Source organism: Phoxinus phoxinus (assembly GCF_949152265.1).
Source record: "Phoxinus phoxinus genome assembly, chromosome: 19".
NCBI lineage: Eukaryota > Metazoa > Chordata > Actinopteri > Cypriniformes > Leuciscidae > Phoxinus > Phoxinus phoxinus.
Window position 1 is genome coordinate 23,034,130 of NC_136894.1, and position 27,880 is coordinate 23,062,009.

General features: G+C 35.7%; 1 protein-coding gene across 1 annotated transcript; it reads right to left on the reverse strand.

Annotated features, from left to right (window-relative positions):
* Positions 1-1,251: 1,251 nt before the first annotated feature.
* On the reverse strand, positions 1,252-27,367 carry nudcd1 (NudC domain containing 1). Its single transcript, XM_079591065.1, has 10 exons — positions 27,054-27,367; positions 26,586-26,740; positions 22,527-22,715; positions 22,212-22,401; positions 21,289-21,477; positions 16,514-16,718; positions 14,131-14,275; positions 12,968-13,093; positions 1,961-2,120; positions 1,252-1,807 (listed from the first exon to the last, which is right to left on the reverse strand). Exons 1-10 carry the CDS (start codon positions 27,166-27,168, stop codon positions 1,521-1,523), a joined length of 1,761 nt encoding a protein of 586 aa, XP_079447191.1. The 5' UTR covers positions 27,169-27,367; the 3' UTR covers positions 1,252-1,520.
* Between the last annotated feature and the right edge of the window lie 513 nt (positions 27,368-27,880).

Genomic DNA, 27,880 nt, shown 5'->3' on the forward strand with positions numbered 1-27,880 from the left:
GGGTTTTAGGCACCATGAAAGTGGTTTGGCTTTTAGCGTGTTCATCGCCATAGTAACTTGTGCTCCACAGCTAACCTGGTCCGGGGCAGGTTATGTTCCATGTAAGAGATCTCAAACCGAAATTGGACCAATCAGCTGTGAGCAAAGGATAAAGTCACTCCACCGGTTTCTACTCCAAATTAAAGTCACCTCATAGGAAATGATTTTTAAAGACAAAACCGTCTGGCTTTTAGTAACACTTACTTAGAATAATAATTTTGTATGATTTAGATATTATTTATGTAATTATTAATAGATCACACATACAATTTTAGTTTATCAATTTTTTTTACGGTTTAAATTAAAATTAATACATATATAAAGGTAATATAAATACGCTTTAGAATCAATAGATGAAGCTATAAAATGACTACATGTGAGCTTAAAGGTGCAATCCTTTCAATACCTTTATCAACTGTATAAATTAACTTCACAATTTTTACTTGCACTGATATAGCAAGACTTTTTCTTTTAGTTGTCCTCTTTCACAGACAGCTATTTTCTTCTTGCCATGTAAATTTGTTTAAATTTTTAATATTTTTCAAGCCTGAAGTGACAGAGAAAGTTGATGATCAGCATCATGGTACCAACAAAGCCTGGTTGGATTGGTTTGGTTTTGTCAACTCACAAAACCTGTAAATCCTGTAACCCGGAGTTTGTTCAACTACCATCATGGTACAGGCCCCTGGTTTGCCTGTGTTCCCTTGTTAGTTTCCCTGGTTGTTAATTAGTTCTACGCACATGTTTCTGTTAAGTGTGCTTATTTCCTGAGCCGTTTCCCTGTGATTCTCCATCGTGTTTATTACGAATTTACTATTACTCCTTAGTTATCCTTTGGGATCATGTGCTAACTACAGCGTACACAGCGCCTGACAGGTTTAGGGTTAGTTGTATGTAATTATGCATCATGTATTGTTATTACTATAGTAATAACATGTAACAAGGACAATGTTATCATAAAATTACATTACATTATTAATAAAATGCGCCACAACTGTCTGTACCATTTTGACGAGTTCTCATGGCATTTGGTATCTGTTGATCTTTGATCTGTTGATGACTCATATCTGGTGAAATAATTGCTTAGTCAAAAAGGTTTGTTCTGATGGGGTCGTGGTCTGCTGGGAACAAAACAATGGAAAATGTAAATACTTTAACTTTTGATCTGATTGTGGTCGAAATGTAAAAAAAAAACACGATGAGCAGAAAACAGACAGGGTCTTACAGATGCTTATTTATTTGATGTATCTGTACATTCTAAATGGAATGCAATGTAACATTTGTGCTCTAGATTGTGTCTCTGGAGGAGCATATGAGCGTAATATTCTATACTGTATGTAAAGACAAGTACTAACACACAAAAACACAGAATTTCATACCAACTCAGTCCTGAAATAAGACAGTGGTGTACTGGATAAGTTGAATGTACACCAACCCTGGAGCAGAAGTGTCAATTCATCCAGCAGAGATACTGGAGAATCTCAATTGTTCACTTTCAGCACAAACAGGTTGTTGGCAGTCAGGACAAAGAGTCTCTCATTAGTGGCCCTGAATCCAAGTACGGGGTCATTGGTGTCCAGGTTGGCTACCTGTTGTTTGGCGACCTGCCCGACCTGCCGACCCTGTTTCCGGTTGAAGAGCACCGTGTCGACCGGCAAAGGCTGACGGTAAATGAAGACGCGCCTGAGGCACTCGCAAAGAGCTGCGTAGGAGAAGTTGGGGGCACAGGTCGCAAACTTTTTATCACGTTTTGAAGCCTGAACATAACCTAAACGTGGGATAAGATGAAAGAATGAAGATTTAGAAGAACAATTTTAGAGCAAAACATCATCTCACTGTCCAATTAGACATTAAAAACTATCAGAAGGAAGTTTAAGAGCTTTTAAGACATTTCACAGTGTTCACAAACAGCTTGTCTTACCGAGTGCGTTAAAAGTAGAAATGTGCTCCCATATATTGTTGTCCTGGTTTGTACGAGTCTGCCAGAGCAGCGCGTCGACATCGTGCCGTAAGCAGAACGCGGGCATCTCAGAGGGGTCAATATGCACGGAGAAAAGGAACTGGTGGCTTCCTAGGCTCACCTAAAGGTCAAGAAAAGGCATGTAAATAATTCAAAATGATCTGTGTATCAAATTCACTAAACACACTCTTTAAAAACACTACCATTTAAAAGTCTGGGGTTGGTAAGATGTGTTTGAAAGAAGTCTCTTATGCTCACCAAGGCAGAATTTATTTGATCAAAAATACATTAAAACAGTAATATTGGGAAATATTATTAAAAGGGTAAATAACCCATTTCTTAAAAATTCTTACAAAATATTTTTAAAAACGTAATTTATTCGTGTGATGGCAAAGCTGAGTTTTCAGCATCATTACTCCAGTCTTCAGTCACATGATCCTTCAGAAATCATTATAATATGGCAATTTTCTGCAAAAAAAAAAAAAAAAACATTTATTATTATTTATTATCAATGTTGAAAACTACATTTTTTGTGCGGAAACCATGTTTATTTTGGATACTTGGTTGAACACAAAGTTAAAAAGGACAACTTTAATTTCTCTTTACAGTCAATTTTGATAAATTTAACGCATCCTTGCTGAACAAAGATATTAGAGATAAAAAGATAAAGATAAAAAAATATATATTGACCACAAACTTTTTAACAAAAGGAAAAAAATAATCAGATGTGTTCCAATTAATTATTTGATAAATTGGTCTAGATCATTTTTTGCATTATGTACAAATTTAAATGATCTACAACATTGTCACTGTTAAAGCATTTGTAAAATGACCAATTTTGTCTATACCTTGCTGTTAAAACCCCTCTCAATATTCTCTGTGCTGTTGCCTCTTATGATAATATCTTAGTAGAAATGAAGGCTGGCAAGCAGAATGGATATGAATGGATATTAAATTCTCAATTATTCATTGTACTGTCTGTCTATTATGCTGTCACTCTAGCAGAAAATGAAATGAGAAAGAAAAAGATTTTCATACATATTCTCATAAAAAGATCCCATTATGAGGCGCCCATCTGAAACGACAGCAGGATTGAACCATCAAGAGTAAACAACAGCAATGCAAGATGGTGGCAGCTGTAAGTCAATCACTATAGTCACGGCCATGATGTAAAATGCCTCTCTAGTTATGAATCACAACAGTCTTCATGTTGTACTGAAAATGATAAGCGTCACGACTTCAATTCTCAAGTGATCGTACCTCTGATTTTACACTTGTCCTAAAATCCATTTGATGAATGCTAGCTGCCAACAAGCAATTTTTGAAATCTCATCTTGCTTTGCTCACTAGTCTAACTGCACATTAAATTCAAAGCAAATATGTGACGGTCGCTATTCACAAGTGGTGACAGATTCATATGCTCAAATGCCTCTTAAAATTGCCAACACTTTCATTCGGACATAAAATGCTGCTAAATTACCTCCAGAAACCTGTTCAGATTTAGTCTGGAATTAGTTTAATTGCTGATATTTATCAATGTGGAAAAGGAATGAGTGATGAAACAACAAGAATTATTTGGATGTCAAAAGTAGTAATTATTTGGTTTTGGCATCCAGAGATTAGAGTTTAAATGAGAAATGAATGTTATGTCCTTGTATTTCAAAATTAACAGTGCGTGCTCTATTTTAACCAAAGTAAGCTGCCTTGAGCTCTCCTGCATTCACAGAAAACTGCCTTCTAAGGCAGCATCCTAATGAAACATCAACCTCTAAATAAGCAGCCATTCTGTCACACAAAGCAGCAACTTCTGAAGTTTTGGAAGATTTTACTTCACTTTGGACACTTATGTAGCAATTTCATCTTAAAAGGAAAAGTTCACCCAAAAATGAAAATTATATCATTTACTCACCCTCAAGGACTCTTTTTCAGCCGAACACAATGGTGTTCACAACACAATATTATTTGTATTAAATAATATTCTGGCTCTTTCCAGCATTGTAATGGCATTGAATAGTGCCCGAGTTTTTGAATCTCCAAAAAGCGCATCCATCCATCATAAAAGTAATCCATACGGCTCCAGACGGTTAATAAAGGCCTTTTGAAGCGAAGCGATGCATTTTTGTAAGAAAAATATAAATAATTATAACTTTATAAACTATAATCACTGGTTACCACAAAAACCGAAAATTCTCGGGCCAGCAGCATGTGTACAAATTTCAATCTTAACCGTTCTATTTCATCAGAAACGATCTGAAAACAGGGCTTTAAGTGTAAAATACCGAACTTGTCCTTTAAAATAATGAATTTCATATTGTGACAGTGGTGGTGGCAAGCAAGGAGCGTAGAGAGACTATTTGCATTCTGTCCTTTTTATTTTTTAACACAAGGAACTCAGGATCCTGCACCAGAAAACTAGGAAAAAAAGAAAAAACAAACCACTGTTGTAGAATGAACGAGCACTGAAATCTGAGAACTCAAAACATGCGTCTATAAATACTATGAGAGGAGGAGGAGGAACTGAACAAGGAACAGGTGGAAATTAATCCATAACCATGGAAACAAACAAGGGCATAATTGAATACCTAAGGCTGGAAACAGAAACAAAACAAGAAATGAAAACCGAGAACACAAGAACTAAAATATACTTCATATAAATACATCACAAAGACAAGCAAACAGAGGAAAGACGTATTTATGAATTGTGTGAAGTGCAAAATATCCTAACATTTAATATGACCAAAATGAGGTTTCTTAAAATCATAATGTTGCTGCCTTTTGGAAAAAAAATTGTAAAGAGAGCTTAAGTCACTTACGTTCTAGTTATCTACTGTCTCCACTCATTTGATAAAAAGTCACACACAAAGCCAACCACTCCAGACACTGCAATTATGAGCGTATTCTGTAATGTTTCCCTGAATTGTTTATGAGAGCAAAGCCCCATGATGTACACGTTTATGCCGTCACCAGCAGCACACAAAGAGAACAGGAAGTCATATAATGAAACACGTCTTAAAATAAAGGCCCTTAAAACCTCCGTTTCATCATGTTCAGAGTCACACTTGCTACTGTTTGGTCTCTCGGTGAGAGGTCGAAATGTTTATGGCTCTCCACAAATGGACACCTGGCTGTGCCAGAACTGCTTCACAAGAACATCACACAGTCTCATGTTTAATTCATGAACGCAGTGGTTGTGAAGAGCTGAACAATAAAGATTTTTTTTTTCTGCTTGCCAGCTTGGCATGCACATATTTACACTGACCCCACCACAAAAAATTCTAAACATTTCATGTCAGGCAGCTGATTAACTTTAGCTTGGCGTAACATTTTTAAGCAGCAGAATTAGCAACAGTAAATCATAGGGTTGGGTAAAAATATATTTATTTATGGATTTTAATCTTTTCTCATTTTGAAGTACTGATATCGATTCTTAAATCCCAAGAATCAATATTTTCAGTCTATGCTGTTTTCAGTTGATAAATGAACAAAACGTTGTAACATGCCTCTCATCTAAAAATAAATCCAATATGCTTTGTTACTTCTGAAACAACATCTCAGCTTTCAAATTCTTAATTCTTACATGTTATTCTCACAATGGCAGTCAAATATTAATAATTGACTGATTCTCTCTATATCTTTTACATTTTCTTTTATACACCTAGTGCTTGCATTCGTTCAGAAGGTCTTCCAGGTTTGTGGACTTGCACAAACAGACTAGCCACTGCAAACTGAGACCCACAGCATTTGATCACTGGATTTACGTACAGTAATCCTTTCACTTGTAACAAGTGTTTTCTTAACATTGCATATCTAATCAAGTCCTGATTACACATTTATTATTTCAATTATCACTTAGTTTCAGTGAGTCATTTAAACATGCATTAATGTCTTTGGAAGGCTTTTGTCTATTAAATACATTAAAATGTAAAAAAATTTCACATCATTTCATATTTGCATAATGCAGTGATTCCCCAACTTTCTTGTTAGCTGACATTTCTTTGACCTAATATATTTACTTGAAGTACCCCCTGAGATTTAAGACAATAAAAATATAATAAATAATAATAATAATAATAAGTTCACGGTTCACTGATGTCAGTTAATGGTCACATGACATGTAAAAAATCATATTATTTAGTAGTGTTTTATTTTTATTGTTTATTTAAAAATTAATTATTTTAATTTAAAATGTTTATGACTTAATTACTTAATAGCTTTTCATGAAACTCACACCCCTGCAGTTCCATCCTGAACCCTAGTCTGGGTAACCTTGACATAATGTAATATTTAAAGGAACCGTATGTAAGAAATGTATTTCAATTAATCATAAAATGGCCCTGATATGTCAGTAGACATTAAGAAATCATGTTCATTTCAAATACTTATATCACTAACAACAGTAGTCCGGCCAGGATATTGTCATTTAAAAGTGAAGTTGCAGCCCTCAACTGATGTTGATGTTGTCATGTTGTGTTTTGGCCTGATGCGCCACCCTCCACCATATCTATCACGAAGTCAGTAGTGTTTCGGCATCCGGGCTGCCAGCTCTGCTCTAGTCTGCTCTAACCTAGCCTAACTCTAGTAGGATAAAAAATGTATTTTAAAAGTTAAGAAACCTAAAAGACCTCGTTATAATTCCGAAATACATAGTCAAAGTCCGAAATAAAACAAGGATTTGTCACTTGCCATTGGAAGCTCCTTGTAGCAGCCTACGTTCCTGCTGGATCCTGCAGCCTATCTGGCAACCTCGAGTCAGGGGGGAGGGGGAGGGGAAACAACGCTCTACAGTAATTCGAAAGTGATTGCAGTACCAGTTTTGGCCACAATCTTACATACGGTTCCTGCACTTCATGTTGTTGATTACAAAGAATGGAATATATTTTCTTTCTCTTTGTATTTTTATATCAATATGGTACAATATCATTGTACTCAAATCAATGTGATAAACACGTTAGGTCAAGAGTAATCTAAAAGTAATCCAAAAGTAGTCAGAAAGAATACATTACCTTAAATATGTAATGTAATGGATTACATTACTAACTAAAATTGTCATGTAATTTGGAATCAGTAACCGATTACAATTTGTAAGTAATCTACCCAGCTCTGCTTACCAACACAGAGTACCGATATATGCATTTCAAAAAATTTTTTAAATATTGAGCAGAGAAACCAAAAAAATATGAATCAAATTAGTTGACTTAGCAAACAGACATTTCTTTCAGTTATTTTTATGCCTAATTGTGCCTGTTAAAATATATTGTAGGCTACTGTTACTTTCCCTGTTCATATTATTGCTCTATCAAATTCAAATTTTTATTTTAATAGCACAGTGAATATTTAGAGCTGCTCCAGCAGGGCTCAACCAGACAAGAGCAGTGAGTGATTTTCTCTATTAGATTAACATTGAGGACAAAGACTAGAGATGCACAGATTGCAATTTCCTTGGCCGATTCCGATTTCCAATTTTTTTTTTGTAAGTGTGACCTGCCGATACCAATTTTTGCGGATTCCGATTTTCTTTAAAAAAACTATAATTGACAGCATACATAAACAAAAATCTACTTTTCAATGCAAAATTTTATTTTCATAAAAAAAAATAGTAAAAAATGGTAAATGGTAAATGGACTGCATTTATATAGCGCTTTCACAGACCCAATGGCCACCAAAGCGCTTTACATAGCCTCACATTCACCCATTCACTCACTCATTCATACACCGACAGCGGTGTCAGCCATGCAAGGCGCCATCCAGCTCGTCGGGAGCAGCTGGGGTTAGGTGTCTTGCTCATGGACACCTCGACACTTGGTCAGGTGGAACCGGGGATTGAACCACCAACCTTTCGGTTTGTAGACAAACTACATGAACCACTGAACCACTGCCGCCCCCGTAAAAAGATAGCAATAAAATAACAAATAAACAAATTATAACAACAGCTCAAATAAATGCAATAGAAGAAAGAGAGAAGAAAGAGAGATAGAAATAATCACAGCTTTAAGTTTTTCAGGTGGTGTACCGTATATTCAGTTAAGAAATACTACAGAAATTAAAGTAACCAACTGTAAAATAACACTGGATAGTCTTTATTGTAAAATGTACATAAAGATTAATGCTTTAGTTACAAAAGTTATTCAAACAAGCGCAGAGCGTGATTTTCTTTGTCTGTTGCTTTTTTATTAACATGACAGAGAGCAGAAGGAATATTCGGCTGCTGTCACTTTAAGAGCTTATGCACGGATCCAATATACTGTTACACAACTTGTGTTATCTTTCTCAACTTAGGTTTCAAACTGACTGTGTTTAACGGTGTTTAATACTCGCCAAGACGGACATTTTGACATCATTTTGTACGGTTTGTATTTGACTGTTTAAGCACAATAAGCCACTCATTTGATACTTGCGACTCACAAGCTGTTTGAGACTGAGAAGCGGCTTGTGCGCTCCTCTTACATCGATCAGTGGTGCGCATGCTTTTGGTGTGAGCACGGAAATTATGCAAAATACAAGCACTATTTAACCAGAGCAAATAAGAATAGTGAGCAAAAGGAGGCGGGTGTGTGTCACTTCGCTGTTGGAGAGAAGTGAGAAAGTGCAGCTGACGTTATTGCCTGTGCCGCCATGGCAACAACACGGACCAGTTCGGAATCGGAGAGACGTGAAACTGACCGGCCGGTCACCGGTCCGGGCCGATCATGCGGAAAATCTGGCGATTCCGGTCCCTGGCCGGTCGATCGGTGCATCTCTAGCAAAGACAGCAGTCGGTTTATTAGGCTGCTGCCACTTTAAGAGCTGCATGAATCCAACACACTGTTACACACGCATTTTCTTTTTAAGTCTTTACATTCAATTAAGACATAACCGACTATGTTTCACAAGGATACTTGCCTAAAGGGGCATTTTGACATCATTTTCTGTGAATTTGTCTGTTCAAGCACAAGAAGACATGAAAGCAAACTCGATTAAATTGGCTATTCACATGCTGTCTGAGACGCAGCTTTTCTGGGTGCACGCTTTGGATGTTTGTGCAAATAAATCGTATTGAAAACAATGTGATTACTGTAACGCCTTCCTGTAATAATGTAGGGAACCACTTGTTATACATATAGATCATGTGTTTCAACCGCGGAGATACGTCAATGAAACAGCTTGTTATAACACTGTCGCGTAATGTTAGATTTACCTCAGAAAAAACATTCAATGTCCAAAAACGTATTAGTCAGCTAGAAAAATTAACTTTGATAAATAAGTTTTGCACTAGATTGCATATTTGTTGTATTTCTACCTAACCTGTTCTTCAATTAATGTAGGCCTATGTTTGAATAAATCCAATTTAAATGGCCACCATTTAAATGTTTAATAATTAAGTAATTAAATCAGGTAATTGTAACATTTAATATTATAGTGATGTACCAACTGGGGTTTCCTGTATAGTTTACGACATCAGTAAATCGAAATTGATATACTAATGCTGGCTTGTTACTCGAATTGAATCGTGAAGAGTTTGTGTCAATGCCCAGCCTTAGTAAATGATTAATACATCACTGAAAAAAATATTACATTTTGATGATACAAATTAGTCTTTAAAATAATGAATGAATGGTTCGCCCAAAATTTTTAAAGGGGTGGTAAAATGCCATTTCCACAAGATGTAAAATAAATCTCTGATGTCCCCAAAGTGTGTGTGAAGTTTTAGCACAAAATACCCCACAGATATTTTTATATAGCATGTTAAAGTTGTCACTTTTTGAGGGTTTCAAAAACGCACCGTTTTGTGCCTGGCCCTTTAAATGCAAATGAGCTGCTGCAGAGGGCGGGGTTTCAAGAGCTCATGTGTGTTAGCAGCTGCGATTACCTCACGCAGACACACTAAAATGACAGAAACTGTTCTGCCTTTAATGTTAAAACGGAGTCAGACAAAGATAGAGAGACTCAAGAAGAAGTGACAACATGTAGAATGCAACAGGACGTCTCTGAATGGTTAGATGAATTTATGTTGCTGATGTGGAGTTAACTATCTTCAATTAGGATATTCTGTCATGATAATCTATAAATCGCTCGTATAGGAACTGTTGTGAGATGCACACAGAGTGACTTTCTATTGCATGTGAAAAGATAGATGCTAAAGTTTGAGCTGACTCACTAATCTACTCTTATACAACAACTTTTCCTCTTCTCAACGTGGACTGCGTGTTCCCGGGGGCGGGGTTTATGTACATTTTAGGGTTGCTGATGTCACTAACCCGGAGGAATGTCGTGTTTGTTGTAGTCCTTTTCTTTAAAAGCAAATATCTTCCTTTGCTTTGAACTTTGAGCGTTGTAACTTTGCAGATGTTGTTTTTGCTCAAACAGCAACATTACACACTAACTAAAGTTAGAAAAGTGAAATCATACTTTACCACCCCTTTAATTAGCATCATTCCCAAAAAAAATAATTTCTGTGTAACACAAACAAAATTTTATGAAAGTCTCTAAGGTCCAAAACTATTTGAAAAAAAAAAAGTTGAAAAAGTTTTGTTCCACAAACTAAAGTCATACAGGTTTAAAAAAAATATTGATATTCAAGTGACAGCTGATGGGTTAATCGTTCATTTACTACAGACCTCATCTCAAATATCAAAATAACCATCCATCACTGCATCTCAAGCATTTTTCTGTTTATGTTTAACGGAAAAGCTCCTCTCAAATGGTGGTGATGAGCTCTTGAGATACACGTCATTCAGATATACAGTAAATGTCAAACCCTCTCCTTTACTTGCTGCTGGCATGGCTTCAGTTGAAAGATGAGTGTGTGTCTCTAAAGAGATGCGACTCTTCAGGAACACAAAAAGAAATACAAGTTCTTTCAGGTCTGCCTCCAGCACCCACTAAGGGGAAACAAAACATGCAATCTGAAATCTCTGAAGAGGTCGACATGGGAACGGCTCTCCTCAGAACCTGGAGAGAGGCGGCTTGGCAATCTGTGAGAGAGTGCACTCAGGAAAAGGTCAGTGTTTTTCACTGCATCCATGCAAGTGAGAGGGAGAGAGGAGGGAGGAGGGGCTACTGGGAATTTTATTCTATGGCAAAAAGAAAAAAAAAAACACATTTGAAAGCCTTTACAAAATGCACTGCATGTACAGGCAAAAGTGAAATGTAGGATGAGAAGACCTTTATTGAGTTACAAAGGCAGAAGATGGTGATAATTAATGGATAATAATAATAATTATATTTAAATTATGCCAAATACAGCTAATTTTGGATCCAGCATCCAAGTTTATCAAAATAATTTATGCAATCAACTCTCCTAGTATTATTTCATGTATTAAAGACTAAAGAACTTGAACTGAGTTTCAAAAGCGATATCATTTACTAACTATTCATAATCAGGTGTAATTATGCTTTCAGTCTGTCTTGTATGAATATGTACAGTATACTCAATCCATATACTAAACAACTAGAGTCACTTGACTTGATAATCACAGCTGTACCAATAATAAAAGCCATTATTTGAGGAGTTAAGAAGGGAAAATTATTTCTTGCGATTAAATGAGATTTCTGGCACAAAAGACCTATTGAAATGCTTTCAGCCACTTCACTTTTAGGTGACTGATCCCCTGATTACATGTCACAGAGACAGTAGCGCTAGATTGTGCCGAACCATCAAGTGCAGGAATGTTACTTAAAGCACAAGATGCCAGGAGAGAAAAATCAATATTGCGCTTTTGTACTCGCACTCTCTTAAAGCACATCACGAGCCTCTTATGGGAACTTGCACAAAATAACAGCTGCGTTAGGTCAGTAGCAATTTACACATTGATCTGAAAGCAATGAAATCTTTACAATCACGCCTGATTATGTTTTTCTTTTTCTTTTTTTTAAACTACTGCCGCAATTTTCTAAAGCAGAGCCAACTGGTCATGTAGGTGATATAGGTGGTCGCTCAGGTCACCAACATGTCGGGGGTCCATAATAAATTCATAGATCTTCCAATATAAAGATGCTTAATGCTCAACTTAAGCTAATAACGAATATGTTAATGAAATTAAATGTAGTTTTCCCACACTGTGCCATGCTGTTTAAATTAAGGTTTGATATCAAAACATGCATAGACCTCAACATGTACAAAAAGTTGTCATATGGTACTTGTTGGTTTTACTGGTTGAGAGGAATAAAAATAACAGCAGTGCAACTATGGTCTCTGGACAATTATTCACACCTAAAATGATCATGCGAAATATACCTGAAAAATCACAGACAACATCTGGACTTTGAAGCCCTCCCCCCGATGCTAATTGCCATTCTACCAGCCTATAGACCGCAACAGTGCCTGCCCACTTTTTCAGCTGTGTTGGTTTCATTCAAGTATTTTTTCCATTCATTTCTCCCATAGAGATATTTTAAAGTCTTTGTTAAACTGTTATAAGCAATAAACCAAACCAACTAGCTACGAGGAGAATCACAACATTGAAACTTTGAGTTTAAGCAAAAAAAAAAAAAAAAAAAAGACACTGTGCAAGACCTAATGTACTTAATGGCTTTTTTTTGAGGGAAAGAACTCCAATCCCATGAACCACTAAAAGCAAATAAATGAATAAAAATGGATGGAGAAATATAAAACTACTCATTTAAAGTTTATTATTTCTGTATAAATAATATATTTTACATTTATTGCAAAATGTAAATATATACAACTATTTAATTATTAAATATTTATTTTGAGAGCGAGGGGAAACCGACTCGTTGAAACAACCCAGCATTTTTTAGAGTGTGTATTGACTCTGATTAGCGGAAATTTCTGTACAGTAATGTTTTTCGACCATAAATTCACCTGTTAAAAAATTGGTTGAATAATATGAACAGATAGATTCAGCAAAAGGGTATACCATCGAATGACAACCTCTAAACTCACAGTAGGCCTGTCTTTAAAAGTGTAAAAGTTATTATTCTTATTTTTTTTTCGTCCGAAACCCATCTATTGTATGTCTGTGGCCTTACCACATGGGTGGGCTTCAGAGTGGCACCATCAAAGCGCATCAGTGTAGAGCTGTCCTCCGGAAACATGTCACAGTCCTCCAGGTCCTGGGCATTGCAAGGGGGCTTGTCCTTCTCTGGGTTTGGATTCTATGAAGTCAAATCAGAAACAAATACTAACATTTTTGAAACTTTTCCCAATGCCTTCATGATTTATTTTCGCCACTTTTCAAATATCTTTTATGCATACATTTTATTGTCATTTAAATTCTAAAAGGGTCATGACACTTGAAATCATATTAGCCTTGATATTTTGACATATAATAGGCATTTCTACCATTAAAGCATTCTGCAAGTTTAATGGCTTAAAACGCAGACACTTAAGTCACTTAACGACTGATATTTGTTTATATTGGATGCGAGCGTCGTGTCAAAAGCAAATAGAACCCATTATAATCACTGACACTGTCTACACTGCATACAGCATACAGATGGTTTAAACATATTGTTTGTGTCTCTGTACAGACTTCAGAAGGATCCCAGCATTGGAAACAAGTGATGGTTTGTTTTTATGGCGTCCCGGATCGTGTTGAAGGATTATATGTTTGTTCGGAGCATTTTGTTTTGTCAGTGAGGGACAGTGTAATGGAGAGTTTCAAAAGTCATATGTATGAAAGTCATTATTGGATCTGACAGCAGCGGCATCACAATCCATTAATGAATGATGTCATAATGCTTTGTAAGTGATGGTTTTATATGGATAATGTTTTCAAAACACTTTCTCACATGCAATAGCAAGTGGGTGTTGATACTGTGTCTTATGCCATGACGTTAGCCAGTCATAACAGTGGCAGTTTACTGCCGTCCCTTAAAAACGGGGGATTTCAGACAGAAGATCAGAATGAAGGTTGAAAAATAAAATAAACATTTTGTATTTATGTTTTTTTGTGCAAAATACTTCATTAACATAACATTATAACTTTATAAGTTAAAACCATGTCATGTCATGACCCCTTTAAATCACATTTAAATTTATGATAAATCTAAACAGGAAGCTAAATAAAAAACTATTTTATAATGTATTGTGTACAATTTTTTAAATAAACAATTTCCAAAAATTAACAACCATAGTCCCACAACTTTTGCCCCAATAAAATCGGTTTTAAAAGTTATTAAAAGAAACTGACCAGGTCTTCAGCAGTGAGATACGAGAGTTTCTGCTGGAGCTGTGATTTTTGTTCGTCATTCATTAGATACTCTCCTCTCCGGTTCCCCAGAACCACTTCGGACCAGAGTGGACCTTCACTTCGCTTCTGTAGACTGACCTCCAAACTACACACACAAAAAACCCAAATAATTCCAGATAAACATGATCAAACATCTTTTCATTGTGCATCACAAAAAAACCTAAGCAAAATGAAACCTTCTGGATGAAGTTTAAATGATTTCCTATTACATAGATGACTGAATAAAAACACATTTTGGTGTTGATAATTCAGTCATTCATAAAGGACTTGCTTTTCCCTTTGAACTCGGTGTACAAGTACTATTAAGTATGGAATATTTCCAATCTATTTAATTGCATCTGATACAAATGATTCCTTTCATATATTCCATTATATTTTATATGCCTCAAACAAAGGCCGCTTTGGGTTCCCATACAAATGCAAATTACTTTTACATTGACTGTAAAAACAACGGACAGAGAAAACATAAACGCACGTATAAACACTCAAATCAAAACCTAGACGGAGTCCTTCTCACACACTCAAGAGCACACGAGGGGCCATCAGGGGCCTCTTATTAAAATCAAGGATCTGGAAACATAGACGAGAGGACAGAGAACAATGTGGGTGGAGGGGTTGTTTGTGTCTCCGGAGGAGGTGGTGAGTGAACGAGACGTGAGATGATGTTTATTAGAGAGAGGAAGGGACAGCGGATGAAGGGACGGATGTGGAAATTCAAATCCGATGAACAACTAACGCTCTAATCGTGTTTTTGAGAAATGACTAGTTGTTAAAACCTTTCAATTCTTGATACATGTAATGAATGTGTACGGAGGCACAGTGACAACTCACACCTCTCATAAACATACAACAATGTGGGCGGTTGTTCTCCATATGCGTTGCTTCAGCTCAACATTTGCCAGAATCCTCTTGTGCATATCCACAATATATTTAGCCTTTGTCAAGACATAATGTGAAACTTTATAAGCTTTAGTAACATTTCTCAAGTTGGCCACTACTTTCAAGAAATCCTTTATTTCACCCTCAAGTCATTACGACCACTTTCTTTCTTCAGTGGAACACAAAGGAAGATGCTTAGCAGAATGTCCAGGCTGCTTTCTCCCAAATAGTGACCAAGGACTGTCCATCTCCAAATAAAGACATAAAAGTAGTCCATACGACATTACGAATTTTGTCTAGTCGGTTAAGATTTTTCCAGAAATAATATTTATCACAGAGACCCACAGATGACATGCAGACAAAAAACAAAACAAGATATTGCGCCACAAATTAAGAATTTGTTTCCACTACTTATTTAATTTGTAAAAAAATAAGTACAACGTGGCCACGATTTACCTAAAATAAGGGAACAAATTAATAAAGCATTGCCAAAATTGAACTAAAAATAATTCATAAACACAGCCACAGATTAATAAATCATGGAAAGTGATTATAAATTTGTTGTTACAATTTCTTGCATGCGTGAGCTTATATTATATTATATTACTAACTTATATTAAAAGGTTAGTTGACTCAAAAATGAAAATTCTTTCATCAATTACTGTTGTTCCAAACCCATAAGACTTTAATTCATCTTCGAAACACAAATTAAGATATTTAATCTGAGAGATTTCTGTCTCTCCATTGACAGTCTACACAACTACCACTTTGTCACTTCTAAAAGTCTACAAATAAAACTAATCCATATGAAAATTCAATCTGTTCATCATATAAAGTTACCGTGTCTCTTAAGCCAATTTGGACTAAACCAATTCATATGGATCAGTTTTATGATCTCTTGTGGAACTTTTTGAAGCGACAAAGTGGTAGTTGCGCGGACCGTCAATAGAGGGTCAGAAATCTCTCAGATTTCATAAAAAATATCTTAATTTGTGTTTCAAAGACGAACCAAAGTCTTACGGGGTTGGAATGACATGAGGGTGAGTAAATGATGACAGAGTTTTCATTTTTGGGTAAACAAACCCTTTAAGTTACTTTATAATTTTGTTTAAAAGTTTGTTTTTTATCCTTTACAAAAGTTTAATTACAACGTTTTTGTTTTGTTTTTGCTTACGGAAACTTCCAATACAATCACTTTTTTTTTGCAATTTTGACAAAATCTCATCTATGTTAGCTGACTATATAAAATTATTGTGGATATGAGATTTGAGAGCTACAAGGGAATATTTCATTCTAAAGTTATTCTCGTCTGTTCCTCACACAAAACTTTTGAATGGCTTTAGATGACCTGTAATTCAGCGCATGAGTCACACAGGCTACTTTTTCTTTTTTCCTTTAACAAACCAACAATTTGTTGCACCAGCTACTGTCAGAATCTTTTTACCTCTTATCATCTTGAATGGTCCAAGTGCTGGCCTCAGGATCTACAGGAGCAAACAGTTGCCCATCCAGCAGCGGTGCATCTCCTACTTTGACGCGTAGAAAATCAACGGTGAGCTTGAAGTGGATGTCATCTTTGGTGGTGCCTTCAGGTAAACGCAAACAAACCGTCACATCCTCTTCTGTTTGCTGCCAGAAGTAGATGGGATCTATGATGGGAACAATGGAAGAAGTGACACCTGATACAAAGCAGATGTTTATGGATGAATGCATAACTAAATTTCACAGATAACTGATAGACTTTCACATGATTCTTTGCTAAACCAGGCAAGAAACACTACAGACAAAGATTTTCTGAGTATATCTTAGTATATCTGAGGATATATGAGTATAAACAACTCTGCAAGTAATAAAACAACAACTTTGAAAATAATGAGCCTCAGCTGGTTTTGTTATGCAGCCTTGTCTGTTCAATTCCATTGTCTATCAAACATCATTAAACTATGGTGAACTATGTGATTGTGCGTAATACAAAGTATGAGTTCGGAGAATTCTAGGTCACTGTGACTACTGCAAAGGATGACAAATAAAACCTGTATATACATGACATTCTGTGTCAATGTGTGCCTTTATTTAGCAATGGAAGTAAGAAATCTGTGTGCCCTTTAGTGGAGAAAATCGAACATAATTGGAAGAAAAAGCTTTTTCTACATGCTGTTGAGTTCTGATGATGTAGTGACTGTACAGCAACAAACACTTAAATATAAAGAACATACGAATTCTTATATTTGGATTTGGATCTGTAAGAGTACATGGTGAAGCCTAGTAGTTAGAGCTCAAACCCCCCATCATCTCCTGGGTGGACTCTAGTAATGGTGTACCAAAGATCACTACAGATAAAAGTAAGAGCTAATTGACAAATTTGTAATTCGACACGCTGGATGAAAACCGAAGCAATTCTCAACAATTACATGTTCTGCTTTTCCAGAGTTATAGCTGCAAGCAGAAATGACAGGAGACAAATACACATGTGGCACAAAACCTGTAACGTTAACTAGATTTGTTTGGTTATGGCACCTCTGGTGGTGGTTTTATAAGGTTTTGCAATATAGTTTTAACCAGTAGGTAGCGCTGCCAGCAAATTTAGGAGGTATTCTCAGGACAATGTGGCAAACCAGTACTTTTACAGAAACTACTTATTTTTAAAGAAATTAATACTTTAATTTAGCAAAGATGCATTGAATTGATAAAAAATGACTAAATATGTCTAATTCAAATAAATGCTGTTCTTTTGAACTTTCTATTCATCAATGAATCCTAAAAAAATCCACAAAACATTAAGCAGCTGTTTTCAACATTGATAATAATAATAAATATTACTTGAACACCAAATCAGTATATTACAATGATACCTGAAGGATCAATTGACACTAATGGCATCTGAGAATTCAGCTTCGCCATCACTGGAATAAATTACATGGTAAAATGTATTATAGAAAACAGTTGTTTTAAATAGAACTAATACTTCACAAATCACAATATTAAAGTTTGTACCGTATTTTTGATCAAATAAATGCAGCCTTGAGAGAGATATAAGCATGAGAATATGATTGTGTACATTTCTATTGATCACTGGCATTCAGATTGAGCACACTTAGCATTTTAAAGAGCTGATTCAGGTGTTTGTGTCACAGTGATGGATTGATGCTGCACAGAGAATCGCACAATGCAAACTGCATTCGGCACAGATATTTGGCCATGTTTCTCATTTTAACTAGTGAATCGAGTGATGGAATACCGCAAGTGCTAATATACAACACTCAAATAGGTGCAGGCTCAAATTCATTCTTACTGAATTCCTCACAAAAGTTTGTGGTAGTTGATCTCTTAATCAGAAGCCGAAGGTAAAAAGAGAGGTGGATGAGGAAATAAGGGTCGGAGTCTCACCCACGCACAGTCTTAGCTGTGCTGGCAAAACCTTATTACTGAAATTGGAACAATTTTCTCAAGCCATAATGCTGCTTTAGAGTGCGATGAGGACTGAGAGCTGTATGCTCATTATCTTCTTTTGTTGCAGGTCTAGTCAACTTGCGCCTCAACCAGAATCTTGCTGAGCAAAACAGGATAATGAAGAGAAGGGCAAAGATGTTCCGTGACACTGCTAAATCACTCTGATTCCGTGTGTATAAAGGGGACATATCATTGAAAAAAAGGATTTGCTCTTTTGAAATAAGAGTTTGATGTCTATGTAGACATGATGCAAAACTCTCCCCCAAATCCAAAAAGCAAAAATGGCTTTTTAAAGCTACACTGTGTAATTTTTGTAAGTTGATCCTTAGCAAAAAACACTTTGTTCTTTCAAAATGATATGTGCTCATTATTGTATAATTACTTCTTCCAACTAATAAAGTATTCTCGTAAGCGTAGATTCTGGCATTTATTATACATATGGGTGAGCTGCTCGAATGGCGGAAGCCATGTTGCGCATCCATCTTGAAAATACATTAGCCAAAGAGGGACATAACCGGAAATTCAAGCTTTGCTTTTCGCGTTTTTACACTCAGTGGCACCGTGACGAATGCGAGGGGGAGATTACTCGCGACTGCCGGCAGATTTGAAATAATACGGCCACCGTAGGAGATAAAACGCCCTCGGAATGGGAGGGGCTAGAAAGTAATATTCAGTTGGTAGTCTCATACAATTTCAACGCTAGATGGGAGAAAATCCTACACAATCTAGCTTTAAGAAATATTAGTTGTGACGTCACAACCATGAGTACATGTATCTGCCCACATGAATATTCAGCAGCTTATTTTACACCGATGACCTACAATGCAATCGCCAATGTCAGTAGATCTGCAAAAAAGGTTATTCACTCACAATAGAGGTAAGTTACATACTGGAAGTCAAAAACTGTATAATCTTTACAATCCTACAGAAATAGAAATTGCGAAAATGGTCATAGGAAATGTGATTATTGATTTAATTACTGATACAAGTAAACTTTGCGGCTAAATGTAAAATACTGTAAAAATATGGTCCATTTATAGTCATGTCTGTCTGTCCATGTTTTCATGTCACCATGTGACCATTGAAGGGGTTAATTAATCACAATAACGGTCATGTATAAAATAAAAGTCTTAATTCTAAGGGGTAAAGAAGGTGAAAATGACACTAAATCATGATGTTTTGGTGCAAAAAACTAAAACAAAAAGAAAAACAAAAATAAAAAAAAGGGTAAATTTTTCGGAATAATAAATAAAAAACATTATGTCATCATTTACTCAACCCCATAACAATCCACGATTTTTAAAGAATATCTAAGCTAATCTATTTCACCCCCCCCCCCCCCCCAAAAAAAGGGGGGGGGGACTTTCATTGTTTTAATTTGTGTTCCATGGATAAATGTAAAAGTGTGTGTGTGTGTGTGAGAGAGAGATTTAAATGATGATTAATATTTGCCAAAATGGTAAAGATTTTGTCTTCTTCAAAAATACTTCTAATTCACACTACATTGATTCTCCCCACCCTCTGATTACAGCATATACTTAAATATATATATACCCTTGAATCAACACACCATCAACAGAGTATTACTGTCTGGTGTGCGTGTGACCATTAATAGTCTTTTGTGGCTAAGGAAGGTCGACCTCTCTTTCTGAAAAGCTAATGCACCTCCATGTTATCCATCTACCAATGGAGTCTCTCAGAACTCTCAGCCTCTTAAAATGAGAGAGAGAAAGAGGAAGAGGATGAAGCGAGATCACTCCTTTATGTCACAGGAACAAAAAAAAGCTCAAAGGGAGCACAGGAAACAAATGGCCTTTTAAAAGTTCCCTCTCTCGCAGGTTTTCAGATGACTAATAATACAGGTGTTAGAGGGAAAAACAGGAAATGAGCATAAGAGGATAATAAGATAATTACCTATCGATATGTTTGGAATTTTTGTTGAAAGCTTTTGGTGAATTCAATCATTGACTATTTTAGGATTGCTAGAAAGGAAGAATTCAAACACACAAAAACTCTTGTTTTTTAAATGAGGAAATAAACAAATATTGGACCGGAGGGGACTCTACCGTCCAAGTCCGAGCACCACTAATAAAGCAATATTTGCAATTAGCACTCGCTGGCATAAAGAAAATGTCAAATGATAATGAAAACGAGGTGCTAGTTAATTCAAAATGCCAGACCAATTTCATCACAGAATATATAAATAAACATGAACTGCTTGTCATGACAGGATTCAATATATGATATTGTAGCACGAAAACTTGCTATTTATTAATCACCTCATTCTGTCACATAGAAAATAATTGAAATATATTTTGTTCCAATGTGTCATGCAGCTGCCCTATATTTACATAAAACAAATCGGCCTACTTTACATAAACTTTTTCCAAAATAGAAAAATAAACCAAACTGATGACCACAGCAGTACAGAAGCGCATGGTCCTCTCCAGTCCTCCTCATAGTCTATTTGAGGAATTCTATTTGAATGATTCTTTCTGATGTTTCTATGGATACAAAAAGCCTCTGATTCTTGATTCTATGTAAGTGCACTACCTCAAGACTGCAGCACTTGAGAGTTTCTAGTTGGATTGGTGACTACTTCAAATGTCTTTTCTTGCAGGCTTTCAGGATTCTGTCAAAGTGCAACCTAGAGCGGTGGTGAAACTTAACTTTCTAGAAGTTCCTGGGACTATTTAAGATTGTTTTGTCTATCCGAATGTAATGTTTATTGCAATATGACCTTCTGTTTTCCTGACAGTTGGTTCTCACCTGAGGTTTCCACTTCCATCTTCTCAGCAGGTGGTTCTTCAATGGGAAGACCGTCCACCTCAGTAAAAGTGAATGGCTTCTCTGAGGCTACAACGACTCCTTTACCCTGAGGCTCCAGTGCAGCAAAGTTTGGGACAGACTTGCCCTTCATCATCCTCCTCTTCCTCATACCATACTTCCTCTCCTCACCTGTGAGAAAGAAAGCACTTTACTAGCTGTGTTGTCATTTTTTTCTTCTGTTTTTTCAGCACCTCCAACCTAAAATGATATCTTTAATTTATACAGCTAGCTAAAAGTTCAGAAATTTGAGGACATTACGATTTTTTGAAAGGAATTCATAATTTTATTTAGCAAGGATGCATTAAATTAATCAAATGTGACAGTACAGACATTTATATATTTACTTTGAAAGAATTCTAGAAAAGAAAATGTCGTGGTTTCCATAAAAAAAATATTTTTTTAAATTTCGATAATTATAAGAAATGTCTCTTGTCTTGATCACCAAATATCAGCACATTAGAATGATTTCTGAAGGATCATGTAACTGAAGACTGGAGTAATCGCTGCTGAAAATTCAGCTTTGTATCACAGGAATAAATGACATAAATACTGTATATTAAAATTAAAAAAGTGTTATTTAAACTTGTAATATTTCACAATATTGCTGTGTTTGTGATCATATCAATGCAGCCAGCCATGATGAGCATTATAGAATTACCAACCTCAAACCTTTGAATGGTAGTGTATATTTCCATATATAATGTCATTATATACAATGATGTCCAAAAAGGTCCTTGAAAATGCTTTAAATTTAAATGAACATATATTTAACTGTTGGTAATAAAGAAGTATAAAGTATATGCAGTTCCTGTTTTTAAATAAGAGCTGAAATAATTTGAGCTGAACAACAGGGAGACACTCACTCTCTTCCTCCCCAACAGAGTTGTCCACAGTGATCCACTCCAGTGAGATTGAGAAACCGCTGCCTTTGGGATCAGATGGATCTTTCTGGACTCTCAGAAGCAGCACTTCAATGGTGTGAACATGAGAGCGCACGTGAGCCAGGCTGTGAACGATGATGAACGGCTCTCCTAGACGCTCACTGAACATGGGCTGGGAGTAAAAATGTACAAATGAATTAAACCCTCAATCAATCTCAAACCAACAATGAAAAACGAATATTTTGATGAGTGAGAAATGTAACTGTTAAGTAAAAATACTGGTCGACTTTCCCCCACCTCCCATTTAAGATGTGAACTCTCTCCCCTCTTGCTGGTGCGCAAAAGAATCAACTTTCCGGTTCCATCGGACAGTGCGGCCCAAGTCGCGGAGGTCAGGCTCAGGGAAGCACACAACTGCTCCCCCTCACACAAGCTTGGGTCCGAATCAAAAAGGAACATCTCACGAGGTTTGCCCAAGGCTGTGTCCTGGGAAAATAGTAGATGGACACCTGTCAATTATGCTGTCTCTGAAAACCACACCTAGACCGCCTCGTCACCGTAGGGAACAGAAGTCTGAGGGCATTTTTAGACCTAAAATTGTTACAATGTTGCAATCTCTTTTGGGTTCGGTTCACTTTCACAAGGAAACATTTCTAAACGGGCAGAAGTTTGTTAATAAAAGTCATATGCGAGAAAATTAGTTACGGTACTTAAATTAGTTACAAACTGAGTTTGCCAGACCAGATTTCAATTAGGCATTTCACTTCATCTTTGCTCCAGATTAACCCACGATTCATGCAAAAAAGAAAAGAAGAAAAAAAGTGAAAAATACAATTATACATTACACATAAGTATATGTATATACATATACAACTAATTTATTTCAGTTTTTTTTTTATTTCTTTGTATATTTATGTATTTAAAAAGTATAAGTATATTTATTTATGCATTTATTTATTATTTTAGCAGCTTGGGAATTCCATATGAAACCGGAAGTTTGTTTCTGCCATGGAATAAAACAAATTAAAAGATAATTGCACCTTTTTATTTCACAACTGCGAGTTTACATCTCGCAATTCTGACTACCGGTATTTATGTCAGAATTGCGAGATATAAACTCACAGTTGCGAGTTAGAATCAGAGTTGCAAGAGAGAAAAAAAAAGAGTCAGAATTGCCAGTAACAAAGTCCAAATTGTGAGATATAAACTCGCAATTCTGACAATTTTTCTTGCAATTGCGAGTTTAGCCTATATCTCACAATTCTGACTTTATAACTGCCAATTCTGAAAAAAGTTCATTTTTATTCTGTGGCAGAAACAAGCTTCCATACCCAAGTGCTGTCCACTAAAAGGGATATTTTTTATATAGACATGATTAATCTGTGCATGTATTTTGGTGCACAATGCAAATGGAAATACAATTACAGTGAGGTAGGAACATCAATGGATCAATCCGTAAAGGGTATGTCCACTTTTCTGGTTACCGGTTCAGATGATTAAAACTAAACTAATAAAGCACTAAGCAAGCCAGCAAATCCAAAGTTAACATAAATTCAACCCCTAATGTGAAAGAACTTGTTTTGTGTACCACGACGATCCACCATCTCTCTACGATCATTTTCTTTACAAGGGCTTATTGAATCAACCTCCAGCCAAAAATGTTTAAACAGCCAATGAAAGTATTAAGAAGTAAAACTAACAAGTGTCATACATCCAAGTCTGCATGTTCCTGAACTTCAAAGGCAGCTATTTGAAAAGGATTACAATTAACTTAATAATCATCAATTACACTCTCTATAAAGTAGCTATATTTTTCCAAAGAATTGGGCAGCAATTGGCCTTTGGTTGCCATGGAGCTTCAAACAGATCCATCTCAGTTTTCACTTCTTTCCCAGAGGTAAAATGCCCCCGTCTATACCTTTGAGAGAATACAAACAGTCCCCAAGGAGAGATAATTGCAGTATGTTCGCTGTAATTATAGCGCAACTGGCACATTTCATAACGAGTAATTTCTTAACCCAGCATGTCAGTTGCAAGAATGACATAAATTACATTCAAATCATCAGCATATTATTTAAAACTTGCTCAGAACAAAACACACTGCACTTATGCATTTGTGAATTTTAAATTATATTATGCATTTTGTGAATGTTAACTTAATAAGCAATTGTTTGATTCCTTTGAGAAAGTAATTCTGAAATCAAACTTCAGACAATAAAAAAGTGAAAATCCTTTTAAATAATACAAGTAAATTTAGGCATGACAACATGCAGGAACAAGAATTGCACATTTCACAGTCTTAATAAATTCGTTCATAAAGATATTTTTTTTTTAGGAGAAGGTAAGCTAAAACAGATGTGAATGAACATTTAAATATAAACACACACAAAAAATAAACACAATTAAATATCCAATACCAATAATCAATAATACTGGACGATAACCAATGTGGAAATACCGCACATCCCTAGATTTTCATTATACACTGTGAGCTGAGCACTATAAACTGCTTTCTATGATTGATAAGATGACTCTGGTTTTAATAAAGCAAATGAGTAAAATAATGAACAATATAATAAGTTTTATTTTTTAATATACTGGTAAACTCAAGATTTGATAAAAACGTCTACTTTGACACAACTATAAACCATGAACGCCCTCTGCTGGTAGAAGAAAATAAAGAAACAGTCTAAAACTACATGCTGGATGCTTCTCAATCAGAAGGCTCCATTGTGGTTTTGCATTTGCATTAGCCTTAAGTGCTCCTCAGGATTAAATGCTAGAATGAAACGACCCTTCAAGTTGAGACATCCTTTGACAAAGCTTGGTGATGAGATATGGAGCCTTACTAGGACACAGCTTTCCAGTTGAGAAGCACCCGCTGCATCCCCTGGTTCAAAACATATACCGGTACTGTATAGTACATACATGTAGAACTGTGTTTGTCAACCTTTTAACTCAAAAGCCCCCCATTTTTCAACACAATAATCGAAAGGCCCTCCATATTGGCTAAGATTTTTCACCTTGTACTCTGCTGTAATTAGGGGCAATGATTAATCGCATCCAAAATAAAAGTTTATGTTTACATAATATATGTGTGTGTACTGTGTATAATTATTTTGTATATATAAATACACACACATGCACCTATATATAAAAATAATTATATATAAAATAAATTATATATAAATAAATATATAAACAGTACATGCAAATATTTCTTAAATATATACATGCATGTGTGTGTATTTTTAAATAAATGATACACAGTACACATATATTATGTAAACACAAACTTTTATTTTGGATGCAATTAATCGCGATTAATCGTTGCCCATCCCTAGCTGTAATTATGACCCCATTGCTTGTTTTCAAACTTTTTTATTAACAGAAACTGTGTTGAAATTAAAGGGGTCCTATTATGCTTTTCCACTTTTTCCACTTTATTTAGTGTGTAATTTAGCTGTTTGAGCATAAAAAAGATCTACAGCTCCACTCCAAAAGGGAGATATTTTACTTAACAGAATCCACTTTCCAAGAACTACAACGAACGACTTTTTTGGACTACAACGCGTTTTTTCTAGATCTTATGAAGTCACAATGTTACTCATTTAAATAATTCACGCCCACGGAATACACAAAAAAGGGGACGAGGCCTGATTGAGCTGCATTAGAGAAGACAGTGTTGTCGCTATGTCAGAGACACTGTTTTTTTCCCACCCTGTTTCCAAAACTCATTTGTTTGACCTTCCTAAGGCTGACGAACTTAAGAGTGGTTAAAATTTATTTGAAACACTTTTCCTGAACATTATAACCCCAATGTTTATCTGTGCGCTGCACATTTTATGGAAGACGGCTTGTTTTCGGTTTCTTTTGTACGACGGTTCACCGCTCCTTAGGAAAATTAACCATGGTTTTGTGATCGATTACTGTTTGTATTACCTTAGTTTTTCGACAAATATCACAATTAAATGGTGGATAACATTATATATAATGTATAAGAAAATTACAAAAAATCACCACTCTGAAACATCCTGTGAAATCCGTGCTAGCAAAGTCTGTGCATGAAATCTGTTCTGCACGATCCTCTTGTTTGTTAACATTGTCAGGGTCTGAATCGTGCTCGAATTCGTTTGAAAACATGATGCATTCTGTGATGCTATAAGATTCAAGATTGTGATGTTTTTCAATAAAAATAAGTCGTTGAGGGGAATTACATAATTACATAATTTTAAGTCATCCAGTGGCATCCTCGGAAGTTTGCGGAGTATGTGCTCCGGGGTGGAAATATAAGTTAATCAAAATATGTAGGCGCCCTTATACTCCATATTTCAGAAATGACAATAAGAGACTCACCAATGTGACTGTTAGATTGAGAACCCGGCCCTTGTTGTCAACAAAGTAGACGCTGTCTTCGTACCAGGGATCTATATGAAGGTAGTTGTACATACCAAATGCTCTCACATGGTCCAGGGTGTACTGACTGTCTTTCAGTTTAACCTCAGCCACAGCTGAAAGAAAAAAACGCATAACTGATGCAGCAGACTTGGAAAAGGCATCCCAAAACATTTGTCATGTGCCCTAAACACAGCTTTGGGCTCACTTTAAGATCATAACAAAGATGCACACATCTGGTAGTTCATAAAGAGCACTGCACATGTTGTAGAGCTGCTTTATCTGTATGTTGTTTATAAGGACTGTTATAATGACAATACAGCTCACAGTGCAGTTAACAAAAGCCTTTTGGTATATGCATTTGGTATATAAACACTTATACAATTAATAAAATCAGACTATAACAGGTCAAATAAATGTTTTTCTCACCTGCATCCAGTTCTACATTGTAAGTAGGAATAGAGTCCAGGGAAAGCCTGTAACTTTCAAAACTGGGATCCAGCAACTCTCTGTTTACCTTCAATGAGCAATTCGGTGAAGCCATATTTCTTAAAAATTATATTCCAAAGAAACAGTACATTCAGTTTGAGGACAAACGTCTTTAATAAAACCAAAATCTAACGTTGATAGTAACAGGAAATAAGCTTGTACTGTAGTGCACACGCTAAAACCCGGACAAATTTTCAGACGGACCGAGCGCACGGGATTCTGGGAAATTGAGTCTCTGAAGGTTTCGTTTCAATGCCCTACTACATAAATAATGAATTAGCCTATAATAAGTTATTATTCAAATATATTTGTTTGCATTTTTTTTCCATTTTTTTTATATTAAAAAAACATGTAGGCCTACTGCTAACTTTTGTTATCTAACTAGTTTAAACAGTCTAAAAATAGTATTTTTCTTTTCCAAAAAAGATAGTTTGTTTTATTTTGTATTGTGTAGCTACACTTAGTTGGAATGTGTTTTGCAAATAATCAGGCTGTTTTTAGAAATGCATTTTACTTTGTTACTCTTGCTGGACTGGATTTGCATTTGGCAAGCCAAGCATGAGGTTTTTTTTTTAAATGTGTTTTTTAATGGTACTCAACAGGTACAAAATAAGAACCTATTGTCGTGTGTTAAAAGAGTGATATTGGCACAAACAATGACAATTTTCAAAATTATTCATCAACGCTTAGGCTATTTTGGTGGATGATTGTGAGTACATAATCGGTGTTAAAGACAGCTAGGCCTATTAATTGAACTTGAAAGTCAT

Coding starts and splice junctions, on each gene's coding strand:
- nudcd1 (XM_079591065.1), bottom strand. CDS start 27,168: ATGGCTTCACCGAATTGCTCATTGAAGGTAAACAGAGAGTTGCTGGAT. Junction 22,716..26,585: donor TCAATCTAACAGTCACATTG/GTGAGTCTCTTA, acceptor CTATTTTCCCAG/GACACAGCCTTGGGCAAACC. Junction 21,478..22,211: donor CTCTGTTGGGGAGGAAGAGA/GTGAGTGTCTCC, acceptor TCTTTCTCACAG/GTGAGGAGAGGAAGTATGGT.